General features: G+C 41.0%; 1 protein-coding gene across 1 annotated transcript in view; it reads right to left on the bottom strand.

The window, feature by feature from the left end:
* lrp2a (low density lipoprotein receptor-related protein 2a) overlaps nt 1-12513 on the bottom strand; it is a 418190-nt gene that overhangs the window by 154647 nt on the left and 251030 nt on the right. The window contains exons 42-44 of the mRNA XM_068035173.1: nt 11534-11823; nt 9760-9963; nt 8120-8362 (exon numbers count right to left, since the gene is read on the bottom strand). Of these exons, the coding sequence (XP_067891274.1) occupies nt 8120-8362; nt 9760-9963; nt 11534-11823 (737 nt within the window). The remainder of the gene's footprint in view (nt 1-8119; nt 8363-9759; nt 9964-11533; nt 11824-12513) is intronic.

Raw genomic sequence — 12513 nt, 5'->3', positions numbered from 1 at the left:
TTCCAAGTCACACGCTATCCTGACTTGGAAATATATGGCCATTCCTTCATCATTGCTGGGTCAAAATCCTGGAACTCCCTACCTAACAGCACTGTAGGAGTACCTTCACCACACTGACTGCAGCAGCTCAAAAAGGCAGCTCACCACCACCTTCTCAAGGGCAGTTAGAGTTGGGCAATAAATGTTGACCTTGCCAGTGATGCCCACATCCCATTAATGAATAAAAGGCCTATTAGGTGAGTTTAGAATGCTGGGAAGGATAAATGGCCCATAGGGATGGAGTAAGGCAGTGGTAAAACAAGTGGTGGTAATTGTGACTGTTCTCATAGACATGGAGTGGCATGAAAAGACTGAGAGGACAATGTAGTTTAGCTATAAAAGAAAAGAAAATAATGAATTAAAAAGTTTTTAAAAATCAATCCTTTCCAAAAAGAATATGATTCAGATAAAAAGAAAATGGTGAGTGTTCCTCAAACACTATAAATAAGAAGAAACTTGGCCATTCTGTCTGTATTTCACTGTCACAGCTGAACTCTTTCTGAAGTTAATGGTGTACTTCTAATTCAAACAATTTAGGCTGCAAAAGGTGTGCAACCTATAAAGTCTCTCATGTTTTCTTCCTCTCTCACACAATACAGACAGACTTCCCTTCTCTGTTTTAAAAAATATGTTCATTAAAAACTTAACCTGAATCAAGCTTTTAAAATGTGTCCTCTGGTTTTTCTTCAAATGAAGTTGAAAAACAACCAAATATATTTTATTAGAGTCTGAGAGGTATTGTATTATTTGGTTAACTACTAACATAATCTCTCTCCACAGATGCTGCCAGACCTGCTGCGTATTTTCTAGCACTTTTTGTTTTTATTTCAGATTTCCAGCATCTGCAGTATTTTGCTTTTATTAAGCTACTTCTGGCAAATTGGGCATATTACATATGCTCAGAATGCAGGATCGGCCTTCAGATAACTGTCATCACTCTGGGGAAAAATTATAAAATCCAAGCCTAGGCTTTTATGAGGTTATGAAGCCTTCAAGCAATAATGTTCATGAATTTAATCGAAGGACACAAAGTGTAATTCAATAGGCATATTCAATCATGTTATTTGGATTTTTTAAATTTTTAAAATTTTGTTTAAAACCTTAGTTTGGCAGAAGTTGTTTCAGTTACAGAGAGAAAAAAGGTAAACTTTTTTCTAGAATCATTTTAAGTGATTTAATTAATTCATCAATTAAATGTGACAGTGAACTTCCACATTTTGATACGGGTTTTACCCATTAAAATGTTTACATTGAAGGTTTCCAGTATAAATTTAAGCATAAAAATCATTACTCAAAAATAACGATAATAGGAAGTAAGATTCATGGGCAGCAAGTTTGTGCAATCAGAAGATTTTAATATATAGCTAGCGTAAGACTATTAAACACTTAACCCTACGAAAGAGCTTTTGTAGTGTAGTATAGTAGAAACATAAGGCATAAGGTCTGCTACAGGGAAGATCATTGTAACGATACTCCTCAAGCACCTCCTCCCAGTGGCTGAAGAGCTCCTTCCGGATTTAGAATCATAGAAAATTTAAGGCACAGAAAGAGGCCACTTGGCCCATCGTGTCTGTGTCGGACGAAAAATGATCCACCTATTCTAATCCCACCTTCCAGCATTTGGTCCGTAGCCCTGCAAGCTTACGGCACTTGAGGTGCATATCCAAACTCCTTTTGAATGAGTTGAGGGTCTCTGCCTCAACTATCCTTTCAGGCAGTGAGTTCCAGACCATCACCACCCTCTGGGTGAAAAAGTTTTTCCTCATCTCCCCTCTAATTTTGCTACCAATCACTTTAAACCTATGCCCCCTTGTCACTGACCTCACTGCTAAGGTGAATAGGCCCTTCACCTCCACTCTATTCAGGCCCCTCAAAATTTTGTACATTTCAATCAGATCTCCCCTCAGTCTTCTCTGTTCCAAGAAGAACAAACACAGCCTATCCAATCTTTCCTCATAGTTGCATTTTTCCAGTCCTGGCAACATCCTCGTAAATCTCCTCTGTACCCTCTCTAGTGCAATTACATCCTTTCTGTAATGAGGTGACCAGAACTGCACACAGTGTTCAAGTTGTGGCCTAACCAATGAGCTATACAGTTCCAGCACAATCTCCCTGCTCTTATATTCTATACCTCGGCTAATAAAGGAAAGGATTCCATATGCCTTCTGAACCACCTTATCAACTTGTCCTGCTACCTTCAGGGATCTGTGTACATTTCACTTCATGTTCTCTTACTTCCTCTACACTTCTCAGTATTTTCCCCATTAATCATGTATTCCTTTGCCTTGTTTGACCTCCCCAAATGCATCACCTCACACTTCTCCAAGCTGAATTCCATTTGCCACTTTTCTGCCCATCTGATCAAACCATCAACATCTTCCTGCAGTTACAGCAATCCTCCTCGCTATCAACCACATGGCCAATCTTTGCATCATCCGCAAACTTCTTGACCATGACCCCTACATTTATGTCCAAATCGTTAATATACACCACAAAAAGCAGGGGACCCAGTACTGAGCCCTGCGGAATGCCACTGGAAACAGCTCTTCAGTCACTAAAACAGCCGTCAACAATTACCCTTTGTTTCCTGCCACTGAGCCAATTTTGTATCCACCTTGCTGCATTTCCCTGGATCCCATGGGATTTTTTTTTTTAACTGGTCTGCCATGTGGGACCTTGTCAAAAGCCTTGCTAAAATCCACAGAGACCACATCAACTGCACTACCCTCATCTATCTTCATTGTTACTTCTTCAAAAAATTCTATCAAGTTGATCAAACAAGATCTTCCCTCAACAAATCCATGCTGACTATCCTTGATTAACCTGTGCCTTTCTAAGTGACAGTTTATCCTGTCTCTCAGAATAGATTCCAATAATTTGCCCACTACTGAGGTTAGACTGACTGGCCTGTAATTATTCAGTCTATCCTTCGCTCCCTTTTTAAACAGAGGTACAACATTAGCAATTCTCTAATCCTCCAGCACCACACCTGTATCCAGTGAAGACTGCAAATAGATGGTCAGACCCTTTGCTATTTCCTTTCTTGCTTCTTGTAACAGCCTAGGATGCATTTCATCTGGCCCTGGTGATTTATCAACTTTCAAGGACGCTAATCCCATTAATACTTCCTCTCGCCCTATGTTTATCACATCCAATACTTCACACTCTTCCTCCTTAACTACAATATCTGCATTGTCCCCCTCTTTTGTGAAGACAGACACAAAGTATTCATTAAGAACCATACCAATATCTTCCGCTCCTACACATAGGTTACCTTTTTGGTCTTTTATGGGCCCTACTCTCTCCTTAGTTATCTTCTTACTGTTAATGAATTGATAAAACATCTTTGGGTTCACCTTGATTTTGCATGCCATTATTCTTTCATGCCCTCCACTTTTTATACTGCTCTCGGCTTTCTGTCGCATTGAGTTCTCGGTGTCGGACATAAGCTTTCCTTTTCTGCTTTAGCTTACCCTGTAGGCTCCTTGACATCCATGAGGCTCTAGATTTGGCTGCCTCACCCTTTTTCTTTGTGGGAACATATTTACCCTGAACCCCTTGAATCTCCCCTTTGAATGCCTCCCACTGTTCTGACACTGATTTACTTTCAAGTAGCTGTTTCCAGTCCACTTTCGCTAAATCACTCCTCAGTTTAGTAAAACAAAGTGACTCCTGACAACGCAGCGGCCCGCTGACGTTAGCAGAGTTCACAAAGCTGTGCACATGCGCAGCTACATCTTGCCAGGACTAAGTGGCGCGTGCGTCATCGCGTATCTGCGCCTGGTCCACCTTTGCGCATGCGCAATAAAGCGCATCGGGTATCCAGCCCCCTACTCAGCTGGAGGGAGCAGCTAAATGGGAGACTTTGAGGCTGGAGCTTTCCCCCTTTGGAAACTCGCTCCAGGCCTCGACGCTTCCTCCCCTCAGCCGCTCGCTCCAGACCTCGCTGCTCCCCCCCACTCCCCTGGCCGATTGTTCCTCATTTCATGACACACCACTCTCCAGCCGTTCACTCCCCGCTTCCCTGCCCCCCTCCAGCTGCTAGCTCCAGGCTGTGCCGCTTCCCTCCTCTCGGCCACTCGCTCCTACGTCGCCCCGTTACTCCTTGCAGCCCGCCTTGCTTCTTCGGGCGGCCTGTGGAGAATGATGAATGTGGGAGCGTGGCCTGGAGCTAGCAGCTGGGGGTTGGGGTGGGGGGCGTGGAGCGAGTGGCCAGAGAGTGAAGTGGCACGAGCGGGGAACAATCGGCCAGAGAAGTGGGGGGGAGCAGCGAGTGTCTGAGGGGGGGAAGCAGCTGGTGAGAAGGAGGGGGAAAAAGCGAGTTGCTGAGTGGGGAGAGCAGCCATTGGGGCAGGAGCTAGTAGCTGCATTCGGGTGAAATTAGTCCTGGTCAGTCATATAAATGAATCACAATTACGAATCAGCAGTACGTTTTATACTCTACCCAATTTTCTTTTCCATCGATCGGGGTGCCAATTCACTATCTTCCAATGGAAATTCAATCATAAAATTCCTTTTCTATTTAATAGGATTACTGGAATATTAAATGGATCTGAGGAGTATAGTTAGTATCCAAGAACTACATAGTAGCTGGCTTTCCATCCAACTTAATGTAAGGTTAGTTTGCTAGAATGATCTAGCCATAAGCATTTCCTGTGATAAATTGTGCAGCCCATCTTTAATCCTGGCAGCTGCCTGAATGTTGCAGACACTGACGTTCCAGTTGAAGAGCCTGCATTTGCACATGTGCAAGTACTGCGCCACCTAGTGGTTGCATTGTCAGCAAACGCAGCCTTAGTAAAATTGGCCTTGCCCCAATTGAGAACTCTAACTCCTGTTCTATCTTTGCCCTGTTAAAGAATTATCTTAAGACTGACTGAATCATGATCACTACTACCAAAATGCTCTCCTACTGCCACTCCTTCCACCTGTCCATCTTCATTTCCTAAAATTAAGTCTAAAACTGTGCCCTCTCTTGTTGGACTTGCTACATACTGGGCAGAAAGGTTCTCCTGCATCTATCTCAAGAATTCTGCTCCCTCAATTCTTTTCACACTAAAACCATCCCAGTTAATATTGGGGCAATTAAAATCCCCTACTATTACTGCCCTATTGTTCGTGCACTTCTCAAAGATTTGACTACATTTGCAGTGTGACTTTCGTCTATCGAGAGACACCACAGACATTATCTTCACTGCGCGGCAAATCTAAGAAAAATGCAGGGAACAAAACCAACCGCTGTAAATTGCCTTTTTCAACCCCACTAAAACCTTTGACTTTGTCACCCACAGAGGCTTATGAAGCATCCTGCTCAAATCTGGCTGCCCTCAGAAGATTGTCACCATCCAATGTCTACTCCACGATGACATGCAAACTGGACTCCTCACCAACAAAGCCACCAAAGACCCTATCTCAGTCAAGACCAGTGTCAAGCAAGGCTTTGTCATCGTATGAACCCTCTTCTCCATTTTTCTCGCTGCAATGCTACACCTCACCTCCAACAAACTACCCGCAGACATGGAGATCATCTACAGAACAGACAAGAAACTGAACCATCTTCAATCCAAAACCAAAAGCACTCCAACCTCGGTCATTCAAGTTTCAGTATGCAGATGACGCTTGCGTGTGTGCTCACTCTGAAACTGAGCTCCAGATCATTGTCGGCTCCTTCTCCAAAACATACAAGAAAATGGGTCTTTCACTAAATAATCAGAAAATGACAATTTTTATTCCAACCAGCTCCCACAGCACAATACCTCCCCCCGTAATCAAGATCAATGGCGAGATGCTGGAAAATGTGGGCCATTTTCCATATCTTGGGAGCCTCCTCTCGGCGAAGGCAGACATAGATGACTAGGTTCATCATCACCTCCAATGTGTCAGCTCAACCTTTGGCTGACTGAAGAAGAGGGTATTTGAGGATCAGGATCTCAAACCTGAGACTAAGACCATGGTTTACTGTGCAGCAATGATTCTTGCTCTCCTATATGCTTCGGAGACTTGGCCAACCTACAGCAGTCACCTCAAAGCACTGGAGAATGTCTGTACAAGATCCTCTAAATCCAGTGGCAACAAAGGGGGTCCAACAGCAGCGTCCTTTCCCAAGCCAACCTGCCCAGCATCGAGGTGCTAATAACCCAAAACGAGCTCCGATAGGCGGGACATGTCATTTGCATGCCTGACACCAGATTCCTGAAGCAGCCTGTTCTGCTTAGAACTTGGTCATGGCAGGAAACTCCCAGGAAGAAATGGAAACACTTTAGATATGTCCTCAAAGCATCCCCAAAGAGATCAAACATCCCCGTCGAATCGTCTGGAGTCCCTGGCTTGTGACTATCCTAGATGGAGAAAGCTCATTCGGAAAGCATGGTACACCTCGAGGGCCTTTGTCAAGAACATACGGAGGAGAAGTCGAGGCATTGGAGGAAGAGCACAAACCTCCAAGCGCCACCTACCCCTCATGTAATAGAATCTGCAGATCACACATTGGACTTATCAACCATCTCAGAACCCTTTGAAAAGGAGTGGAAGTCACTCTCAATCCCAAGGGACTGCCGAAGAGAAGAGAAGAATATAAAAGATGCTGAGGTAAAGGGATTGTGGAAAATCATGTCAAGCTTTAATAAGCTCACTGCAGCTGAAGCTTAAGTCCTTGAAGACAGTCTGTGTAAGTTAAAAAGCATGAATGCAGGGGCAACTCTCAAGTAAATAAGAAACCATGGGATGTAGAAATCTTGAGATAAGGGGAAAATACGAGAGTGGTGAATACAAAGGGCATTATGTAATTATGTAAGGTTGGCAGCAACCACATGAACAATACCTGATTGGCCAAGAAAAGCATACACAGGGCATGATGACCATGGGGATTGGGTACTGGGAGGGGTTAATTGGATAAGAGCCAGGATAAAAGAGAACCTCCTGATCAGGTCTGCACAGCAGAAAAGAACCAGGAACAAGATGACAAAGGACGAGAGAGCGAGCGAGCGAGAGAGAGAGAGAAAGAGCGAGAGAGAAGCTTGAAGACTGAAAATCAAAGCTGTAAGAGAAGATATGCGTTCTTCTGTCCAGTCTTCATATGGGTAGTATAACCTGCATTAAACTGTAAATTGCTGCCCGAGTTTATTATTTTAGCTTAAATAAAACTGAATAAACTTGTTCTGACTTTGTCTCATTAAAGTAGATTCACAACTGAACTTTTGTTACGTCCAATCCTGGTGTAAGGGGTTATAAATCCTTACAGGTTGACTCCTGACACTGGATAGATTGTAGACACCTTGGAATTCGATGGTTTTCATACTTTCACTCTTGTACTTGTTATGTGATTGCCTTTAAGAGTGATGTCCCTTTAAGATTTTAGTATGCTTATGAGCTAAGTGCCAGGATGCAGTCATGTGACTACATGCCAGTCTGACTCTATAACTGTAACGCCAAGAAGCAAGTCCTGCAAATAGTTAGCTCTGCACTGTATATACTTGTTAGCTGTTAATAAATCTGTTTGAGATCTTCAACAAACTGAATTCCACGCATCTCATTTATGTTGCATCAGACAACATAAGAAACTTCTCATTACAGTGTTACAGCAAAGTCAACACTTCCTAATGGAAATGATCAAATATTTCTGCTTCTCCTACAATAGGACAATACAAAACTGGTGCTGTACAAGTTGGCACTTATTGCAGTCTACACCTTTTAATTCAAAGTTGCTTAATTCAAATATCAGATAATTCAAATATGTTTCATACTAAATTCACACGTTGCTGTGTTACTTATATTGTTCAATTCAATCTACAAAATAATTCAAAAGTTTTTGCATAAAAACTGAGTTTCAACTATGAGAAGTACATATAAATATTGATAAAGGAAAGATCAATGCAGATGATATTTCACAATAATTACTTTCTACAACATGTGTGAATATTTCACTCCTTTTAAACAACAAATCCTTACTTCTGGGACACAGCATCCTATTGAGAACTTCCAGTAAATGAGTAATGGGCTCTTGAATGCTGTCTGCTGCATCAACAACTATTTGAGCACCCTGCTTCTTTCTAAAAATGCTGAATGACTGCATTGTACTTACGGCAGTTCCTCTCATCTGAAGTTCCATTATCATGGCAGTCATTCATCCCATTGCAGACATAGCTAGTGCCAATACATCTTCCATTATTACAGGAGAATTCGGAATTGGGATCACAAGTAGGGAACAGGCAGCCGACCTCGTCACTATTGTCTCCACAGTCATTGTAATGATCACAGCGATACCTATATGGAGTGCACCGGCCATTCCCGCAAGTGAAAGCAGTTGGTGGACAGGTATGAAAAGCTAGGACAAGAGCAGAGATACCATAAGTAAACCACATAGTGCACAAAAGCTTTTAAATTATGCTGTGACAACTCCCTCTTACAATAAAACAAAATCATGTTGAGTTACCTTCCACGTATACAAACGCTTCCAAATAGGCTGCATGTAAAATAATATAAAATTTTTGGTTTTATAGTTGTTTTTTATTTTACATTTGATAAAGTGTATCTCGGGTGACCAGTAACTAGCCAATTCCTGGAGGGGAGCTTAAACCCACAACCAGAGGTCAGAGTGCTACGAAGTAGTGCCAACTAAGCTAACCCCATGGGAAGCTTAATTTCTGACATCATTCTAGAGTCTACCTACAATAGACGTCATTATAGATTGTTTAAAAAGTTAAAGAAAAATAGGTACAGCAGTATTCATAATTAATTGGCAAAAGCAAATAAATTAACATATATTTATTAGTAAATCACAGGACAGATACCTCTAGGTGCGTTTTTTTCCATGTGGACTGCATTAAAGAGAGAGCAAAAATATTTCAGCGTATTTCATCCTTTTTTTATACTTTACATATACGTTTCACAGCTTTTGCTGTATGCTGATTTCTAAGCTGGAGAGGCAGATAGTCTCTGCAGGACTGCTTTCTAAGGGTTCTTTTATAGTTGACACTTCATATTTCAGATTGCAGGAAAGATGCGTGCTTGTGTTGCTAAAATTGGCTCCTTTATTCCAATTGCAGAATTGTAGACTCATGACCGAATTTAGTTCCTAAGCGCACTAAACACAAACCCTACAGGAGGCTGTCTCACACTGCTGTCCATAACACTGCACTGCAACTTCAACATGATACTATTTCTTAATAATAAGGTCTGTGGGATTACTTGGGCACTTCTAAAACTTTGCATAGGATATGTAACCGTAACAGGTTACATGAAATCAAATTATTCACTAGATGCAAAACATTTCACACAATATCAGTTTTGCCACTATATATGTATTAAGTAGCTTTTAAGATACTGGACTTTAGAGCATGTGAATTATGGCAGAACTTCAATAAGTTGTACTAGAGTGGTAACTTGCATTTCCCAGATAGGAATTTTCCCATCTTAACCATGCAACTGTTGGGAAAGGGGGAAGGGCAGAACTGGAGAGCCAACATAACTCAACGATAACTGCAAATGTTTGTAAGAGTGCTAAAACTGGCTCAGGTTATAATAGCAGCCTCTAGCTAAAGTAATATTACCTTTATCATTTATGAACTAAAATCATGTTATTCAAATGTCCATTTGCTACTTGTGACTTCAGAGAAGGTATTTTACATTAAGTCCCATTACCATTGTATATCACTGGAGACTGAAAATGAATCCTTCTAATATAAATGTCATGATGCATAATAAACCTATGATAGAACTTACCACATACTCTCTCAGTTTCATCACTCTGATCTCCGCAATCATTGTCAGTGTCACATTTCCACCTCTCTGGGATACAACGGCCATTCAAACAAGTAAAGTAGCCACTGCCACATGTGGCAGTATCGGATGAAACACAATCTTTATTGTTATTAACCAGGCGCCAGTTACCATGAGCAGGGCACTGACATTCTGCACCATTGGGCCCTAAAGTACAATTACAATACAAAAGTAATTTGCAAAACATACTTGTACTCACAGCTAGCAAATAAGCAACAAATAAATCTACTTCCAGAGGACTTTGCATGCCACAAAGAAACATGTTATAAAGGTGACTGGGAAAAGACCATAATGCTAAGGAACATAAACTATCAAAGTAAGTTCAACGGTTACTATACATCTCTCCCTCACCTGTAATTTTCTAAATGCATAATACTCAAAGACAGCTGGATTATGTATCCAGATGCATGTTTAAGAGAAGTAACAAGTTGGTGGTGCAGGATTTTAATACATTGACAGCAAAAGACAAAAGCTATGTGGGCTTCCCTTGTCATTTCCTACAGAACTGGCTCCTAATTAGTGCCGCACTTAAGATTGCATAACCACTGGAAAGGAAACTCTCGGTCTACTTCCCTCTTTTTTTTCAATATGTTAGACTAATTTGCAATCCATGAATCCCTTCTCTCTGGAAACCCAACTAATACACGCATTCTTATCTTCTGAGGTGGACAATATATGAATATGATGAAACATCACAGACTTGAAACGTTAACTGTTTTCTCTGCACAGATGCTGCCAGACCTGCTGAGTATTTCCAGCACTTTATGATTTTAAATGAATATGAGTTATGAACTGAAATCAACACTTGAACAAAAGTGTATCAAAAAATATTTTTATATTAGAAAAGGAACAGAGAACAGAAAGTTAAAGACCATTGGATCTGTAAAGTATTATGTACCTTTTTTATGGTGTCTGACCTATATGTGCTCTTCTTAAGAACAGTTCCCTGAAGCAAACTGGTAAAAGCAGGCTTCCTATCTGGCAGCATTACATCATATTCATAGCGTGAAGAGTAAAATCAGGGGAAGAGAAATTCATAGCACCATTTCTAACAGTGCTACGCAGACTTACACTGATTTCTCAGGGGGGAATGTTCATTGATATCATTGAAGAACACTGTGTAGCTCACGGTACTGCCTGCCCCAGTAAATTGTAGTAAGTCTGCATAACACTGCTACGCGAACAAATTTCTCCTCCAGTATATTTTCTTAATACATTTCATACATTCTTCTATGTGATCTAGCCAAAATCTTTAAAATCATAAAGGTATTTGATAGGGTGGATACAGAAAACTATTTCCTCTTGTGGGAAATCCAAAACAAAGGGGTATGTTCTTGAAAGTAAAACTAGGCCATTTAGGAGTCAAATTGGGATGCGCATTTTCCACACACAGCATAGTGAAATTTTGAACTTTTTCCCCAAAAGACTGCAGCAATTGAAACTTTCAACACCATGATCAATAGACTTTCGCTAGGTAAGGGAATCAAAGGTTATGGAGTAAATGCAGGTAAATGGGGTTGAGGTACAGATCAGCCATGATCTAATTAATTGGTGGAACAGGCTCAAGAGGCTGAATGGCTTACTCCTGTTCCTATCTTCTGTTCCTATTTGCATAAGTTATGTTCTCAAAAGAAGGTCTGAATACAGAATCGAGAGATTAATGTTACATCATGTTATATCCTATTATTTAAATGCTTTAGGTAGGAATAGTTAGTACCTGTAGTACAGATGTGACTGCAGCCTCCATTAAATTGATCACATGGATTACTGCATTGCTGCTGCTTCCTCTCAGACATGACATGGATATCCATTGGACGATGTGGTAGGTTTTGTATCATCACAGTCTGGTCTGACCCATCATGCTTATTGACCCGGTAGATGCTTCTAGTGTTCCAGTCTGTCCAGTAGAGATATTCATCATAGAGGGTCACTGCAAATGGGTAAATTGCAGTGCTAACAATCACCTCACGGTCTGTACCTGTAAGACTACTGCGCTCAATCTTCCGTCTGAAATAGAATATCATCGAATGTTGCAAAAATATGAATTATTTAAAACTAACATTTTCAAATAACTCTCATACCAGTGATACACTGTGGGCCGCTTACAAGTGGTAAACCCACAGAAATTGTTGGAGACAATGTTGATAATTAAATTTTAAAAATAAATTTGATGAACTTAAGTTCAGAACCAAAAAGCTCAGGGTTGAGATCATAAATGATGACACAATGAAAATGTGATTCTTTTTTTTAAGTTTATCTCTGATGATATTTGTTGCAACTCAAAGTAATATATAAATTTACCTAGCCAATCATAGTCAGTACACCTCAAGCAATGGCTTATTTTCTTGCACCCACTGTTACTCAGAAGTCCACAAGGATCTATCCTCAGCCCCTCCTCAATCTTACTTACATGGTATCCCGTTGCAACATCATCTCCAAATATAGCATCAGGTTTCTATAAGCTGATAGCACCAATCTATCCCTTCACTACCTTAATCCCGTCACTGCCTTTGTAATGTCAGGCTACTTGTCCAACATACATGAGCTGATTTTAACTCTGAGTAAGTTTCAGGCAGGCGTGGGAAAGGGCAAGTGTAAAATGCATCCACTGACTCAGATTTCAGGCCCTGCATATTTTAACTCTCAGGCCTCATCTGCATGTTGCCAGTCAGCTGTTTGCCTGAAAGCTGCAGCTGG

This window comes from Heterodontus francisci, chromosome 7, assembly GCF_036365525.1.
Source record: "Heterodontus francisci isolate sHetFra1 chromosome 7, sHetFra1.hap1, whole genome shotgun sequence".
Taxonomy (NCBI): Eukaryota; Metazoa; Chordata; class Chondrichthyes; order Heterodontiformes; family Heterodontidae; genus Heterodontus; species Heterodontus francisci.
This window is presented reverse-complemented; position numbering and strand designations above follow the sequence as displayed.